Here is a 19,257-nt window from a genome sequence, read left to right as displayed (position 1 = left end):
GGGTGATTAGGCTCACATGTGAGGGGATGGACTATAATTGGTTTTTGGGTGGTGAACATGATGTAATCTACACAGAAGTCGAAATATCTTATGATGTACATCTGAAAGCCATGTAATGTTATGATCCAATGTTACTGCAATTTAAAAAATTAAATAAATTAAAAATAAAAAAACTTGCAACACAAATATTGGCAATGATGTGGAGTAACTGGGACTCTCATACACTGATGGTACAGCAACTGTGAGGGATGTCAAAATAGCCAAAAACCGGGGGCCGGCCCAGTGGCACAGCAGTTAAATTCGTACATTCCACTTTGGTGGCCTGGAGTTCGCTGGTTTGGATCCTGGGTGTCGACATGGCACCGCTTGTCAAGCCATGCTGTAGTAGGCGTCCCACATATAAAGTGGAGGAGGATGGGCACAGATGTTGGCTCAGGGCCAGTCTTCCTCAGCAAAAAGAGGAAGATTGGTGGCAGATGTTAGCTCAGGGCTAATCTTCCTAAAAAAAAAAAAATAGCCAAAAACCGAAAAGAGCCTAAGTGTTTATCAGTAAAGGAATTAAATAAATCATGGTGTTATTTGTGTGCATTATTATACACACAACACTATTGTACACAAAATAAATTGTATAATTTATTGTAATAAATAAAGAGTAATAGACTACTCTGCAATAAAAAGGAACTATTCATAAATACAGTATGAATGAATCTCTCCACAATATTATGCTGAGCCAAAGAAGCTGGATACCAACTAGTATCTACTGGTGGTACCATTTATAGGAGGTTCTAGAACAGGCAAAAAACTATGGTGTAAAAATATGGTGGAGGTAACTGTAGAGGGATATAAAGGAAACATCAGGGGTGATGGAAATGTTCTATATCATGATAGGGATGTGGGTTACTCAAATATATATGTTTATAAGACTCTTTCAATTATACATTAGATTTGTGCGTTTCACCTTAAGTAGATTTTACTTAAGACTAACAAATATCAAACTCTAGATGATATGTTTGTTTTTTGCAGAGATGATTAGCAGTTGAGAAACTTCTTTCTGTGTATTCTAAGCTTCAGCAGATGAGTAAAAATATTGAGGATAATGGGAACCAAGTTTCTCCCTGCTGGAGAAGAGAATAACAAGGGTGTAAGGGGTAAGACAGATAGCTATGAAATGTAATCATGAGGAAACAGCCTAGTTCAAATTGAAGGATGTTCTACACTGTAATTCGCCTGTACTTTCCAAATCTTTCAAGGTCAAGAGTACAAAGAGACCAAAAATGGGAGAGTAGGTAACTCCAAAACTACATCCCTCCACTAAGACAATAATTAAGTTGGCAAAAACTGTAAATCATATCTCTGGAATCTAATCAAAGACTTTAAACAACCAGGGGAGTACTTAAAGAAGAAAGAGGCTGCTGAAATTTGGTAAGAGAATGTTGTGGTGTTTTAACTTACCTGATGACCATCCCTCACTCCCTAGCATGATGGCAGCCACAAAGATTGTGGCCCCCATTCCTGGTACAGCTCTCTGATGCCAGAGGAAACAGTGCAGACCTTGTTCGTTAAGAATGTGGATGTGGACATTGACCTGTTTAGTCAATGTGGAATTGGCTTGTGGGCTTTCCTTTGTTTCACCCACCTTGAAGCTTTCTTGAGGCTGGGGTGGCCTCCCAGGTGGCATTTGTCAAAAGCATTTAAAGGCAAATATACTAGCCACAGCAACCTGAGAGAAGCAGCAGACAGACCAAGAAGCCTGGGAAGAAAGAGGCTACAGCAGGAGATGAGAGAACAAGGACTTTGTGATACTCTACCGTATACCACAGTCTCTGGAAGGCCATGTACATGCTCAGGACTGAATGAATACTTACAAGAAACCTTAGCAGACCCTAAGCTTTCACCTCTGGCTGGATTTTAGCTTATGCAGGTAGTGAAGGCAAAGGCAGAATTGTAAACAATTGCTAAACATGAAAAGAATGCCCAACACAGAGCCAATCTGCAAAGACTGGGAGAGTTTTTGTTTTGTTTTGCTGCTTTTTTTGCTCCAAGGATTGAAGGAATTCTGTGTTAGATAACTAACTGACCACTAAGGAAATGCAACAGAGACTTGAGTGATCATGCTCGGCAAAGCATGCAGTATATACAAAAATAATTTAGAAAAGTCACTAAACAAATGACTACAACCCACACATACAGCATCAACCAACCCTGAGGAGGAAGGAGAATCTGATTTCCTGAGTTACCATATGTAATATACAAAATGTTCAGTTTTCAACAAGAAATTATGCTTGCAAAGAATTAATAAACTATGGCCCATTCACAAGGGAAAAAAAGAGGAACTATCCTTGAGAAAGCTCAGATACTGCACTTAGTACAAACACATTTTAAATCATCTGTCTTAAGTATACTCAGAGATAAGGAAACTACAGACAACTTAAAGGAAACAAGGGGAGTGATGTATGAACTAACAGTTTCAATAAAAAGAGATACGAATTATAGAAAGGTATCAAGTAGAAATTCTGGAACTGAAAAGTACAATAGCTGAAAGAAAAATTTCACTGAAGGGGTTCAACAACAGATTTGAACAGGCAGAAAAAAGAATCAGTGAACTTGAAGACAGGTCAATTGATATTATCCAGTCAGAGAAGCAGAGAGAAAAAAGAATGAAGATAAATGAACAGAGTTTAACAGACCTTTATGACATCATCAAGTGTACCAACATATGTATAATAGGAATCTCAGAAGGCAAGGAGAGAGAGAAGGAGACAAAAAGAATATTTGAAGAAATAATGGCTGAAAACTTTCCAAATTTAATGAAATACATGAATCTACACATCCAGGAAGCTAGATAAAGTCTAAGAAGATAAGCTCAAAGAGACCCACACTGAGACATGTAATCAAACTGTCAAAAGCTAAAGACAGAATCTTGAAAGCAGCAAGAGAGAAGCAACTCATCACATACAAAGTATCCATAATAAGATTAGCAACCAATTTCTCATCAGAAATCACGAAGACTAGAAGGCAGTGGGATGACAAATTTAAAGTGCTGAAAGAAAAAAAAATTTTCAACCAATAATTCTATACCTGCAAAACTATGCAAAAATGAAGGAAATGATAAGCCATTCTCAGATGAATAAAAGCTGAGGGAGTTTGTTGCTAGTAGAGCTACCCTACAAAAAAGGCTAAAGGAAGTCCTTAAGGCTGAACTGAAAGGACACTAGACAATAACTTGAAGCTATGTGAAGAAATAACACCAGTAAAGGTAACAACATAGGTAAATATAAAAGCCAGTGTTAGTGTATATTTGGTTTTTAATTCTTTTTTTCCCTGTGTGATTTAAAAGATAAATCATAAAACAATAATTATAAATATGTGTTAATGGGCTCACTGTATAAAGATATAACTTATGAAAATAACAACATAAAGGAGATGGAGCTCTATAGGAGCAGGGTTTTTTTTAATACTATTGGAGCTAAGTTGATATTAATTCAAACTAGATTTCTCTAAATTTAAGATGTTAATTATAATCTGCAAAGTAACCCCTAAGAAAATAACTGTGTATGGCTCCATTTTTATGAAATATCCAGCAAAAAAGTTAATCCATAGAGACAGAAAGCAGATTAGTGGTTTCCAGGGGCTAGAGGGAGGGGGCATGGGGTGTGACTGCTTAATGGATAAAGGGTTTCCAAATGGGATGATGAAAAAGTTCTGAAACTACATAGTGGTGATGATTTCATAACATTATGAATGTACTTAATGCCACTGAGTTGTACACTTTAAAATAGTAAGTTTTATGTTATGTGCATTTTACCACAATTTTAGAACACCATAACAACATGATCAGTGTGGTACTGCCATAAAGATAGACATATAGATGAATGGAATGAAATTGAAAGTCCAGAAATAAACCCACACATCTGTGGTCAATTAATTTTCAGCAAGGGTCCCAAGACCGTTCAGTGGTGAAAGAATCTTTTCAACAAATAGTTTAGGGTCAAGTGGCTGTCCACATGTGAAAGAATGAAGTTGGACCCCTACCTCACATTACCTGCAAAAGTTAACTCAAAATGGATCAATTACCTAAATATAAAAGCAAAAAACTACAAAACTGTTGTAGGAAACATAGGGGTAAATCTTCATGACTTTGGATTTGATAATGGGGTCTTAGATATAACATCAAAGGGACAAACAATAAGAAAAAAATAGACAAGTTGAACTTCATCAATATTTAAAATTTTTCTGCATCAAAGCACATTATCAAGAGAGTGGAAAGGTAATGCAAAGAATCGGAGAAAATATTTGCAAGTCATATATTTGATATGAGTTTAGTATACAGAATATATAAAGACAAATAACCCAATTCAAAAATGAGCAAAGGATTTAAATAGACATTTCTCCAAAGAAGTTATACAAATGGCCAACAAACACATGAAAAGGTGCTCAACGTCATTAGGCACTAGGGAAATGTAAATCAAACCACAATGAGATGTCACTTCACACTCACCAGAATGGCTATAATTTAAAAAAAGAAAAGAAGTGTTGATGAGGATGCAGAGAAATCGAAATGCTTGTACTTTGCTGGTAGTGGTGTAAAATGATGCAGCCTCTGGCAAACAGTTTGGTCATTCCTCAAAAACTTAAACATAGAGTTGTGATATGACCTAGCAATTCCACTCCTAGATATATATCCAAAAGAATTGAAAGCAGATAGTCAAACAAATGCTTGTACATGAATGTGCATAGTAGCACTATTCACAATAGCTGAAAGGTAGAAACACCCCAAATGTCCTTCAATGGATGAATGTATCAGCAAACTGCACTATATGTAATGGAATATTATTTGGCAATAAAAATGAATGACCTACTGATTGATACTACAACATGGATGAACCTAGAAAACATTATGTTACAGGAAAGAAGCCAAACCCAAAAGGCCTACATATTATGGTTAAATGGTTAAAATGGTGAATTTTATGTTATGTGAATTCTACCACAATCAAAAACAATAATAAACTTCCAAAGGAAAAAATAAGGGCAAGAAAGCTGTTCTGGATTAGTGGGGATTAAAGATACTTAACAACTAAATGCCATTTATGATTGCGGATTACATCCTGGACTCGGAGAAAAGTAGCTATACAGGAAATTATTGGGACAGTTGACTAAATTTGAAAATAAACTGTGGATTAGATAATAGTATATATCAGTATTAAATATCTTGGTTTTATTACATTTATACTATGGTATGTAAGAGAATGTCTTTGTAGGAAATATATACTGAATTGTTTAAGTGTAAAGGGGCATGTGTCTCCAACTTACTTTCAAAATAGTGCAAAAGAAAACATTTATCTATATAAAATGATAAAGCAAATAGGGTAATACATAAGCTATTGGTAAATCTCAGTAAAAAGTATATGAGAGTTCCTTATGAGAATATTTCTACTTCTCTGAGTTTGAAATTATGTCACATTCAAAGTTACTAACAAAATTAGATTTGTCTTTTTATCTTCTGAGCTGAAGCGTAGTCCAGATGATTGTAAGAAAAATAATGTTAGATATGCTTCTTTGGCTTAGCTGGCTCATTTCACTCTGTCCTTAGACTTTCGTCTGTTTCTCAACTTCTGGATCCCAATATATTATTTATTTTATTTGCTTATAGCAATCTCTCCATAAGATTATTACATAATTAATAAAAAGTACTCAACTTCTATACACATTTGTTGTTCTGCCTAGTAATGGTATGCCTTTGGGAGCCAATTCTCATTTTGTGTATTTTTTCTTACATGCTTTACTTTTGCATTATCTTGGATAATGTAAGAGATGTAACCATTTGTTTCTTTTATTTTGAGAAATTAAAATATTAATTTCCCAGTGAAAGGCCTTGCTGCTCTAGTTCTCATCCAATAGCTTTTTTGTCTAAAATTCGTGTTTAATCTCTTGGTAGAAGATCAAGTGTGGTATGAGATCTGACCTTAATTTGAACCTGTTGGACTATGTGCTCATTTTTGTTGTCGACTCAAAGAAGTAATCTCTAAATGCTGTCCAGCAGGACCGTGCTTTCTGTCCAACACAAATGAGTCAGGGAAGCCATTTCCTAAGAAGAATCTGCCATCAAAACCTCTTACTGCTTTGTTGGCATTCAAGTATGGATTTTTACCAGTCCGTGGTTACTGTTTCATGTGAACAAGCAAATATCCAGTAAAGGCTATTTTGAGTGGATTTACTAAGAAGATCATGATAATTCATTTGGTACTTGTGTTTTCAATTGGTTAACTAGCTTTCTTTCCTTTGTGGTGTATGATGGGATCTCCACTAGACAGAGGTAACCTATTGGATAGTTGGATACCTGGATGCTGATGTGGTGGTGCTTGTTGGTTTAGTTTTCATGATACTCCTCCTGAGGTTATGCTTGCAATGCTGCTTCTTATTCTGTGCTTGCATGATGTTATTACTGTGGATTGCGCTTTGTTGGTTTGGGTTCTTAAAACCTCCCATTTCTTTTTTTATTATCCAGAATAATTCCTTGAATATCTGGTTGGTTCAGAACTTACAGAAATTAGTTGCAAGTCTAACTTCCTGGTGGATCCTTTTCAGTTTTTGAAAATATCTTCAGTATCACCACTAAGTGTATGGTTTGGCTAGGAATTCAGAAAACGGGGTAGGTTTGCTTCAACACCCAGGAAGAGACCACTTACTAGACAGGCCATTACTGAAGCTGAGAATTAACTCTCTTTGTGACTTTTATAGCTTAAAGAAAATGAATACATTCTTAGAGTAAAAGCTAAGTTTTTGGAGAGTTTTATCAAATAGCTGAAATTTAGAATCCTCCACCAAGGTAATAGCAAATATAATTAAATGAAACCATGCCTAAAGCTTGGCGTGCATGTCTAGTTGGCCGTTATATTTCAGAGATGCTGTTTACTCTGCAAACTGTTCTACTTTCCAAAACTAAGGTTCTTGGGGCTCATAAGGTAAAAATTAAAATTACTATTTCAGAAATTAGTTTTCTGAGCATTTGTATGGGCCTTGGAAATAGTTGCTTGCCTCTTCATTTCTAATCACAAGTAGTATAGTTTTTCTTGGGCAGTTAGAACTGATTTCATTTTAGTTTCTTCATTTGTTTTTTTTTTTTTTTCTGCCTTATATATCTCTATAGAAAAAGGTGGATTGTTTTTAAAACTTAGAAACAATACCAGTCCTGAAGTGGGCCTGTATATGTTAAATGGCAGGAGTTCATAAAATTGAAATTATTTTCCAGTGTTCATATTAAGCCAGTGTTGAAACAAAAAAACAAAGTCATCTTTGTCTTATAATTTTAAATCATCTTGAAAACTGTAAAGGATCCATTAATTTGGAATGGCCGTCAGAGAAATGCTTATGATAAATAGCATAAAACTGTCAGATAAATGATGATTCATCTCTAACTACTTATGTTCTCATTCTGTTATATCTTCTTTTTATCTTTTGATTGGACTCATACATTTAATAGAAAATTGCCCAGGAACGAGAAAAATTTGCTGATGAAGGCAGTATATTTTACACCCTTGGAGAATGTGGACTCATATCCTTTTCAGACTACATTTTCCTTACAACTGTTCTTTCCAGTAAGTATAAACTTTTCATTTTATTCTTTTATAGGGAGCATACAGAACTATAAAAAGAATTAATCAGAGGGGGAAACAAGTTATGTTTGTAGAGTTAATAAATTGTAAATTACATAAAATTTCGTGTGTTTTGAATTCTCTCTAACTTGTGTATAGAACCACCTGAGAAAGTGGAAGGAAAATAAGTATCAAAGTAAAGTTAAAAAAATAAAGCAACTATGAAGTTACATCTGCCTTTAACTGTTTGAAGCTCTGTATTCTGTCAAGATAAATTGTATATTACCTACTCCTACTGTAGCCTTCATTAATGTTTCTACTTCCCCAATAGAACACAGATTGATCTATCATTTCCTCCACTAAAGAGGAAAATTGGCTCAAGTGTTCTAATTGTGTTAGAATATTCATTTTTGTTTGTTTGTTTTTCTTTTTGGTTTTGGTGAGGAAGATTGGCCTTCAGCTAACATCTGTTACCAATCTTCCTCTTTTTGTTCGAGGAAGATTGTTGCTGAGCTAACATCTGTGGAAGTCTTCCTCTGTTTTGTATGTGGGACGCTACCACCCCATGGCTTGATGAGCAGTGCCTAGGTCCACACCTGGGATCCAAACTCACAAACTCTGGGCTGCCAAAGCAGAGAACACAAACTTAACCACTATGCCACAGAGCAGGCCCCTTGAATATTCATTTTTCAATCTTAGAGGATTACTTCTTAAGACAAAACTCAAATTTGACTCATTTAGCACACTGATGAGTTTCTAAATTTTTTTAAGCTAAGCAATTTTGTTGATTAGTATGCTGCTCTGTTTCTTAATATTATTTCCCTATATTGTGCCTTTTTTAACCATTCAGAAAAACAAAACAAAATGTATGTTTCCAGTTCTCTGTGTACACTGTATTAAAATCTACCCAAATTGAACCAAAGAGATCTTATTTGTGCGTTTGAAAGAGATGATTCTCAGTTTTTTTCCATCTGGGACATATCAAACAAAAATAACCATCTCTTCCTTCCTTTCTCCAGGCTAGTCATCTGTAAAGATAAAACTATATGACACTTTTTAATAAATGACATAACACAGTTCCTGCCATGGCTCTGACCACTTACACCATTCTTTCCTCTGATTAGGACAGGAAAATGAAGAAATATGGACTAATATGCCTTACCACAGCTGTCTTTGGAGTACCAAAGTATTTGAATAAATTTGTGTGGTGGACTTATGCTCTAGCAATGTAAATATACATTGATTTGTTGTGAAGATCCAAAATAGAAAACTAAGTAAAAGCACATTTATGATCTTAAATTGTGTATTGTTAGAGTTAGTTATTATTTTGGTAGGGCATGGGTTTTCAAAACAGACTTCAGTTCAAATCCTGGCCCCGTCACTTCTTAGCTTTGTGATTCGGGGCAAGTCAGTGAACTTGTTCATCTGTTTTGTGTGTAAAATGAAGATGGCAATAATACCAAACCCAAATGATTTATCTGAAGATTGTGAGATCATGTATATAGAGTACCTGGTTCAGTGCCTAGTATTTAGTTGATATGCGATCTGTCTGGGTTTTTATTCTTGATATCCTGTCACAACATGTTATTTCATATTTGATTTTAAGAGATCCCTAAATCTTGTCATTAAAAAAAACAGGATTGGTGGGGATTTTTTAAACTTTATTGTGACTTTGGATAGAGTTTACATTAAATAGGCATGATGTGGCAGAAAGAGCACTGCATTAAGTGCAAAGGCCAACGTAGAGAACTGTATTGATGTATAATGTATATTATGGAAGTAGTCCTAGTAAATGTTTGTTTAGCTCAAGTGAGATTTTAAGTTTTTGTCTTCGTGTCATTCTAAGTGTCAGAAGGCCCATAGAGTAGAACCTTCAGAATACCTCATACATTGTGCAGCTCCCTTAATTCAATAATTTAAAAGGAGGTAAAAATAAGTCATATTGACCCTTGAGTTCTGGAAACCCCTTCAAGTAGCTCTGCAGGTCTGGGCATCTTTACTTCTTGGTGCTCAGCTCCTGCTTAGACATGGTGAGTGATTTACAAAATTGCTTAGTATTGTGATGTCATATACTTTCTATATTTGTCAGCAAAGAGAAAATATGATAAGAATCTCATTTTAAGATTTTCTCGTTATCACTGGTTTTAAGCATTTTGATTATTATATGCCTGGAGTGTTTCTCAGCATTAGCACTATTGATGTTTTGGGCAGGATAATTCGTTGTTGTGAAGGCTGTCTTGTGAATTGTAGGATGGTTAACAACATTCCTGGCATCTACACACTAGATGCCATTAGCACACCATCTCTCCTCGCCCCTCTCCCGTTTGTGACAACCAAAAATGTCTTCAGAAATTGCATATGTCCCAGGAGGAGTGGGGATGGGGAGGAATCATCCCTGGTTGAGAACCACTGATGTAGTTTTTGACAGGGTTTTTTGTTGTTATTATGTGGCTTGATGTAGTGGTCTTCATGTTTCTTGTCTTGGAGTTTTTTGGATCTGTGGATTTATAGTTTTCATCAAATTTGGGAAAATTTCAGCTGTTATTTTTTCAAATGCTTTTTCTTTGCTTTCTCATCCTCTCCTTTGGGGACTCTAATTACACATATATTTTCCTCACATCAACACTATAATGTTCATACTATTATAATATTGATTTTATAGATGAGGAAATTGAGGCATACAGATGTTTAAAGAATTTGCCCTGAGTCCCACAGTAAGTAGATAATTTAGGGTTTGATATTTTCTTTTCTTTTTTTTTTTTTTGAGGAAGATCAGCCCTGAGCTAACTACTGCCAATCTTCCTCTTTTTGCTAAGGAAGACCGGCCCTGAGTGAACATCTGTACCCATCTTCCTCTCTTTTATATGTGGGACACCTACCACAACATGGCGTTTGCCAAGCGGTGCCACGTCCATACCCAGGATCTGAACTGGTGAACCCTGGGCGGCCTGAGAAACGGAATGTGCGAACTTAACTGCTGCGCCACTGGGCTGGCCCCTGATTTAGGGTTTGAACCCAGGCCGCCCCAGCATCTGGGGTCCTGTCACTTGGCTTTACTGATGTGGTCACATTTTCAGCAGTGATTAGCCGTGGTTTACCTTAGTGACTCTTCTTTCTCTAAGGCTAGGCTGTGGGAAGACTGGTCATAAACTCTTCTGTAGAGAGTTCAAGCATCCTTGCAATCTGAATGTTGCACACTGCATTGTCTACTTTATCTAACAAGCCATGGGGAAAAATATGCCACAGAAATTACACTGAGATCAGTTCTTTCACATGTCCAAATTGCTACTAGGATGAAAGGAAATGAGAGTCAGAGGCTCAACTTCCTTGTGGGTAGCAAGGGATCATTACATCTAGATACACTAAATGATGACTAAATCATCCTGCAAGAGTTAGTGCAATTTTTAAACACTAAAAGCCATGCCAGGGAGTGGCTTGGGACTAGGGGAAAGTGCATTAGCATTTGCATTCACCTGTTACTCTGGTGGACAACAGGGACCGTCCTTGAGATTTCCAATGGAAACCCAGCCACAGCAATGCAAACAGCATAACCCAGATAATGCAGGACTGTCATATTTCTGATTAGCTGGGGTTTTTTTTCAAAATTAATAGATTCAGTGGTGTTCAAGAAATTGCCAGAAATTGCCATCATTTGAAGAACATGAACACTCTGCCCAAATGGATTGACACTTAGAACCTCAAAGTACTGTAGAAACTCTACATGTTGTCTAAAATAAAATTTGACAACTATATATAGTAAATCATTCGTTTTTTTCTCAATTTCTAATTACCTCTCCTAAAAATAAAATTAAGAAAGCTACTTGTCTAAGAAAGCATGTTATGCTATATAATTTCCCCCATTAAATAAATTCTTATTTAAACTTTTTAGAAGCTCAATTTTTAGCTAAACAAGAATTTCTTAGACACATACCCAGAATAACAACCAATTTGGGAGAAATGTCTTGTGTTTATAATAAGCAGTGGCATAAATTTCTCACTCTTCTCTGTATGTACTTTGGATAATGGGGGCCATCTTTGGCAAACCTAAAATTTTAAACACCTTTTATCCTGTCATACACACACACACATACACACCTCCTAAATCCCTTTCCTACTTTAATTTTTCTTCTTGGCATTTATCACTATTTAACATTCTATATAGTTAATGTCTTTATCTTGTTTATTTACATTCTCCCTAGAATGTAAACTGCATGACAGTGATCATAGATTTGTAGTCATATTCACTGCAAATATATCTACTGTATATAAAGTATTGTGGCAAGGTAACAAAGCAAGAATATGAACTTTTTTTTCAATTTTCTCCAAAAGGAAGTTTAGCAAACATAAGACTTGACTTTTCTGTTTATATCCTAAATTGAGAACAATCCTTGTAGCTGTGGATGTCCTCAATCTGCAGCCAGTACCAGCGGAGTGAGGGAAACATGTTTTTTAATTAATCTATTTCCAAACAAGCTTGGTTGCTTATAATTCAGAATTCATATATTTATATTCCACCCTTATTCCTAATTCTTAAATTCTATTGCTTTATACCGTATCTTTCTGAACAGGTTTGATGGATTAACTTGAAGAATTTTCAGCATAATCCATGGCATCTGTATTAGGTAGACTATTAAGTATTTACTAAATAACTTCTCACTAATAAAAGAAATTCAGATTCATCCTAGGCAAGATGAATGGACTGCTAATAATTACTATTAGTAAATAATTTCCAGAGAGCCTCTGATCCTTATAGTAGGTTAATAGGAATTGAATGAGAATACAGAAGCATGTGTATTAATGGCTTAATTCTCTGCACTAACCAACTGCAACATTAGCTAATGGTCTTAAATCTTATAATAGAAGTCAGAAATTTTTCTCCATAACTAGGTATAGAAAAAGGTCATCAAGATTTATCTAGAATGCTATATATTATTTATTGATTTGGCTCATTCTTGCTAATGCTAGGATTCAGTAGGTAATGATAATGTAACTTAGAATCTGGATCTTGGCCATTGACAATTGTGAAATATTTATTTTGTGTTCTTTGTCTTCATATGTGTTCTAACTAAAGTGATTAACCATATGGGCTAATACATGAAAATAATTCTAGTTAGATGGAGGAGGCAATAATAAAACGATTAAAAAATTGATTCTTAAACACCTTCCTTACTATTTACTATTAATCTTTGAAAAGCCACCAGAAAAATCAAAAGCAAAAAATGCTATGGCATGTTCAGTACCTAGGAACACACCTAATGAAAGTCAGGCATGAGTCACTGTATTTTGATTTTGATTCCTTCTTTAGATTTCAGGGAATCGGGAAAAATTGAATTAAGTGGCAGGATTTCATTTACTGACAAACTACATCCTCATTGTGTTGCATGTCTCTCACACACACACAAAACTTTTGAGAAATTACAACAACATTCAAATGAAAGTTTATGTTTTATTTCTCTTGCCATACTAAAGTCAAGAGCAGATCACAAAGTGTGTATGACATGGAGATAGTGATGCTGATCAGTGCTGTTTCATCTGATGAAAACGTTATAGAAGTTATAGATGAAAGTAAGTTTTTCAGGTTGAGTGATCTGTTGAAAAATATGAGCAAGGCAACATACTGAGATCTATGAACAGATTTAAGGCAGTTACAAATCTTTTTTATTGGGACATCAGAGTTGTGGCAGTTATAGAGAAAATTTGGCTTAGCTATAAGCTGCATAGTTTTTATGTCTAGGATTATCTGCAGTTGCTAAATTGACATTATGAAGAGTAAGACAAAGAAGATGAAAGGCTGATCTTATTTAGTGTTATTTTAGCCTATAAGAAGTGCTTAGGATTTTGGAAATACTCATTTGCATGGTATAAGGCCAAAACTATCTCATTGTGTTGTTTACCAGTAACTTATTTCTCTAGCATAACCTGTTCTTCTGGTTAATTCATTGATTTTATAATAATGCAGCTTCTGTCAAAACAATTAAATAATGCTTTTAAATATATCAAGTATTTATAATATTAAATTCTTTTTGAGCCAGATGTATTTGAGAACACTGCCGTTTCAGTAGCCACCACTGTTACAGACAGTTGAAGCGTTTACATCTTTGTATCAACAACCACACAAGAATTTTAGTTCACATGGGCAAGAAATAAGTGGTGTTTGTGTTTAACTCTCTCAAATCTACTTGTGGCTATACTAGAAGATTAAAATATTTTCTTTGTCTGCAAATAGAAGTTTATCCTTTGGGAACAATTGCTTGAGATTTGTCCGACAGGAGAACAGACTAAAGAAGCAACCTATGGCTTATCACGAAAGTAAGATCTAAATGTATTTTGAATGTATCTTGAGGAAGATTTCATAATTTTACACCTATGAGGGAACCAGTTTTTATTAGCCTTTTCATACTTGTGTTTTGTTAGAATTGATCCATTTTTATTTTTTGAAAATTCTAATGTTGTAATAATTCTAATAAAATTCTAATCCTGACTTAAAATGTTATGGAAATCTAGTTAGGGACACATGATTTCTGTAGCTCTGCCCTTTCAATACAAATAGTCAAGATGGGGCTATGTTCTAAAAAGAAGAGTATTGAATGAGGTTGTCAGGAGTGCTTTCTGTATGTTCTTTGGGCTGATGCTGCCACCAAAATTATGTCTGCATATGCTTTGTTCTCTCTTGAATGGCTTATGTTGGCCTGTAAAGCTTTCTGCTACTTTTCCATGGAGTGAGTTCTCTACGATACCTGAGATTCAGATAGAAGGCCTAGAAGGGAGAGGAGGAGGAGGTCTGCCCTTGGTTTTACTTCTGTGCTTTTTAGGCTCTTGGGAAGGAAGGCCTACCAGGGGAAGCATTTGGTAAATCCAAAGGCTTCCCTCTTTCTTAGGCCTCATTTATCAATGGGAGAAAGTTCACGGAACAAGAAAGTAAAACTCCAAAATAGCCTAAATTCTCTGCCTTCCAGAAAGTGCTCTAACCTATAAAATTATTTCTTTTTCTGCTCTTCAAATCAAAACTGTCTTTCTCCTAACATATCTCAGGTAAGATTTTCCTTTTTTAAACAAACTTCAGAATTTAAAAATTTTTTGCATTGAATCGTGAATGAATTATGGTGCCTCATAACAGCTCCAGAGATATTTGCAGGAAAATGCTTGTTAACGCTAAAGAATCTCTGATTGATGAAAGTTTAGACCATGGATGTGGTATCACTAAATAATATCTTGAAGTAGGAACTATGTCATATGGCTTTGTATCCCCAAAGTACCTAACATTGTATCCTACTAATGGTGGTCATTCTAAAAATATTTGAATGAATAATGCCCTTATGAACATTGATGTACATATTTGTGCACTGTTTAAGACTCTGTTTTCAGTTCTTTGGGGTGCATAGCTAGGAGTGGATTTGCTGGACCACATGGTAATTCCATGTTTCAAAAAAAAATATATTTGAATGAAAGGATATTTAGGATGTGGTTTCTCTTAGCCCCTTCTAGGTAGAAAGGAGATCCAGCCACCATCTGTCTTCACACCCTTCATTACAGCATCAAATGGACCTTAGTTTACCTTTCTACCATAGTCTTTCCTTTGTTTACCTAGAACAGATTGGAGAAACTTTTTCAGATTCCAGCCTCTTACAACTCTTCTAACTTCTGTCGTATCCTCTTCAAGCTCTACCCTGTCCTGTTTTTGTTCTGTCGATGGTTGGGATGGCTCTGTAGAAATTCAACCTTCAGTAATTGATGATGTTTAAAGATCTTTGCTTATGGTCTATGAGCCCCACTTTTTCACATTGTTTGCTTCTTAGAAACTAGACTGGAATCAAATCTATCTGTCCATCTGTGTAGGTGATCTTTCCCTAAAACCCACAACTTAATAGTGTTTGGCTGTGCTTAGACTTCATCATGTGTTGCTTACCTGTTCCTGGAAAAACTTTAGGAAATGCTTATTTGTAGAGCTGGGGAATCTGAGGGTACAAAAAGGAAATCAAGGCAAGAAATAGTGGTTGTCATGGAATGGTTTGCCTAATCACTTCACCTTCTGGAGAAGCTATCCAGCACAGTAGCTGGCACATAATGAGTACTCCATGTATATCTGTTGGCTAAATAAATATCCAAGAACTTTTCCTTATAGTTACTTTAATATACATATTAAAATTTTATATTGCTGCAAATACCCTTATCATCCTGCCTAGTATTTAGAACTTTTAAAATAATAGCTTTTCTCTACGTACAGTCATGCATTGCTTAACAACAGAGACGTGCTGAGAAATCGTTGTTAGGCGGTTTTGTCATTGTGTGAACATCATAGAGTGTACTTACACAAACCTAGATGGTATAGCCTATTACACACCTAGGCTATATGGTACTAATCTTATGGGACCACCGTCGTATATGCAGTCCTTTGTTGACCAAAACATCGTTATACAGTGCATGACTGTATGTATACATGATGAAAGCTAGAAAATTAATTAGAATAGCTAAGTTTTTCTATTTGGATACTAAACTGAAAAATCAAATAACTTTTCCAAACCAAGTCACATACTGTAAAGAGAGTCCTTCAAATTAACATAAATTATCAAATATCCAGTCACTTTACTAAAAGCATCTATGCAATAAGTTATATCTTGGCATAAGCTGTCACTTTGGCTATTATTGAACACATGGAGTAGAATGAAACCACACAGAATGAAATGAAAGTCAAACAGATGATTACCTTTTTAGGTCTCTGAAAATAGAGGTCAGGGTCTGTCACAAGGCATATGTAATTTGGGCATAAAAAATAGTAACATGCATTTGAAGAAAATACATTCCTAAAGCAGAATGTGACCTCAATACAAGGATAAAGCACTGGCATGCCTTTTAGAATCTCTGTCCCAGGAACTCTTAGGGAATCCAAGCTTTTTGACATCTCTGGCATTGAATACTCTTCCTGTAGCATAACTGTCAAAAAACAGTGTAAGGAAGAGCAATTTAAATGAAAGACTGTTTCTGGCAGCTCTCTGAAGGTTCTCCAGTAACTGAGGCTGAGATATAGTTCAAAGATAGGTTGTGTACTTTGAACTAGGAACATGAACTATTTCTTTTCTTCAGGTGTGAAATTATAGATTTTTTTTTTTTGAGAATCAGGACTGAAATGTATTTTCTAGAAAAAACAAAATGGAAGAAAAGCAGTAGTTAGAAGGAGTGTCTACAGCTGAAGACTTGCTGAAGGAATTCAGAAAAATTTCAGATATTCTTGTGAAGTTTTTAAACTCAGCTTCTTGACATGTAGTGTTTCATATTATTTAGAAAACCTTGCCAATTGACGTTAAATAAGTAAATCACACTGAGAGGCAATAAAGAATAAAAAGCTCTCTGCTGCCATTGCAGAGCCTATATGTAATGATAGCAAGGTCATAGTAACTGTCTCGTGTAGTTTCTTTCAATGTCTTAGGATTTTCAAATAAAAGCAAGACTAAGTCAATATGAATTTTAAGTCTGTTCTAAGAATATAGATTAAATTTCTAAGTGTCTTTTCCTTTTGGTCAGAATTTGTTCGAGTAGAATTAGGTCTTCTAACCATATCCTTTTAGTAAGTGCTGCTGGGAATACCAGCTTAACCCTCTACCCCATATTCGTGGAATCTTGGCTATCCTGTGAGTATAGCAAATCACAGTAAATCCAATAAATCACAAGTTGTGGGTTTGTCTAGGAGCTATACAAGGTGTAGGCATCATGGCTGTACCTTGCATCTTGAGGAGCTTTACCCCTTGGTCTGCCCTCCAGTTGAACTAGCTTAGACTTGGGCTTAGTCCTCAGAAGTACATGAGGTGAAGTCTTTCCTAAACTTAGATCTCTCTCAAAGGTCTGAAGGACTCCAGAAACTAGGATAAAGTTAGGGTGGATTACCTTTTTTGGAGGAGCAATTAGTTTTTCCTCCTCTCATTTGACTACCAAATCCATAGTGTACCCAAAACTATTTATGCATCAGAATTAACTATTAGAATGACACCTAAATTTAATTGACTATATAGTATTAGAGTATAAATTATTGGCATACATTTTTAGAATCTTGACGATGTTTATCAAACACTTTCATAAATGCTTACCCTTTGGCCCAGCAATTCCAGTCTACAAGTTTAGTCTAAAAGAAGATCGTGTATAGTGATGTTGATGATCAAAAAATACACTGGAAAGGACTCAAATATCAAACAGAATGCTGAACAAATTATGATAAATCTGTGCAATGAAATTCAAAACAGCACTTAATATAATGTATATAATACAGATTTATTGACATAGAAAAATGTTCACAATGTATTGATGGGTCAAAACATACATATTGTATGATTTTGTTTTGGGAAAAGAAAAATACATATGCGTGTGAGTATATATATTTAAAAAAACAGTCTGAATATTTGTATTTCTGATCTGTCAGCAAATCCTGTCAGCTCTACCTTGACATAATCCAGAATCTCACCATTTTTCACTACACTTACACTACTACCCTTATCTAAAATGCTCTCATAGCTCACTTGGATTATTTCAGTACCTTCCTAATTGGTCACCCTTCTCTCACACTTGGTTCTCTACAGTCCATTCTCAACACAGCAGCCAGAATGATCTTGTTAAATTTAAATAAGATTATGTCATTCCTCTGTTCAAAATCTCTCCCCTCCCCCCAAAAAAATTTCCAATCTCTCTCAGATTTTAATCTCTCATAAAGTCTTTCCAGGGCCCTACAAGGCCCTAAATGCTCTCCCCACCACCATCCCTTTAAAGGAAAACAGATATCAGCAGGCACTAGAATTCTCTACACTTACTGTTTTCCTTTTAGCTACAGTGAAAAAAGGATAGCTACTCTAATTATTGCTAATTAACAATAATAGTTAAGGATGTTTGGGGTGGTAGGTATAGTTTATTAAGCTTCTCTAATGGTTTTGAACTTTCTTTTTTACACCTCATAAAATTAATTATTTTTAGTGCTTGCAAAGCCTGTCTTTCAGTCGTGTCTAAGTTGACTGGTACTACAGAATTCCAAAGGTCCATTTTACTGGTACTTTATTGTATGGAAATAAAAAGAAAAGATATTAGGTTCTTATAGTGAAAAAGTAGAGGGTTAGAGTACAATTAAATGTATTTATGTACTTAGAATATCTCCATGGGCCAAATACTTTAGATTTCTAATCTGTTATCTAGAATCAAATTAGGTCTGTTAACACTATGAGGCCCCTAGACAGTTATGTAATTAACTTCAGTCTTCCTGTGCCATTCATCTGTCATGGAGTTGCTTTTAAACTGGGTGAATATGAAGCCATGAGAGAGAGGGTATTGGATGGCTAACATTAAGAAAAACAATGATGCAAAATCTAGAGTTATAAAGCAGGAAAATTAAAGGATTATCATTTTCTCCGCAGAAGCAGTCACTGCAATGTTTCTTTAAATAGTTTCTTTTCAAGTGTAAGCTATATGTAAAGTAATATCTAACTATATGTGAGTCTAGTGAAAAGAAATTGTCTTACAGACTAAGAGGATAATAAATCATATGTTGGGGCTTATTGCAAAATAGTACGTAATTCAACTTCTTTTAGAACCCAGAGGTGAAAATGTTCAAAACAGAGCATTGTTTTATCCTAACACTGTTCTCACAGATGGGGTCATCTGTCTTGTTGTTTTACGCCGTGTTCATCAGGAA

General features: G+C 35.3%; 1 protein-coding gene across 7 annotated transcripts in view; it reads left to right on the top strand.

Annotated features, from left to right (window-relative positions):
• Positions 1 to 19,257, top strand: part of MICU1 (mitochondrial calcium uptake 1) — a 280,401-nt gene that overhangs the window by 139,313 nt on the left and 121,831 nt on the right. For 5 of the 7 annotated variants that reach the window (XM_070565467.1, XM_070565458.1, XM_070565477.1 and 2 more), the window contains one exon: positions 7,481 to 7,595. In XM_070565467.1, the coding sequence (XP_070421568.1) occupies positions 7,481 to 7,595 (115 nt within the window). Of the gene's footprint in view, positions 1 to 2,693; positions 3,269 to 7,480; positions 7,596 to 19,257 lie in introns of those variants that run through there. The other 2 variants (XM_070565509.1, XM_070565501.1) reach the window with 2 other exon arrangements.

The sequence above is a fragment of the Equus przewalskii genome, chromosome 1 (genome assembly GCF_037783145.1).
Source record: "Equus przewalskii isolate Varuska chromosome 1, EquPr2, whole genome shotgun sequence".
Lineage (NCBI taxonomy): Eukaryota > Metazoa > Chordata > Mammalia > Perissodactyla > Equidae > Equus > Equus przewalskii.
This window is presented reverse-complemented; position numbering and strand designations above follow the sequence as displayed.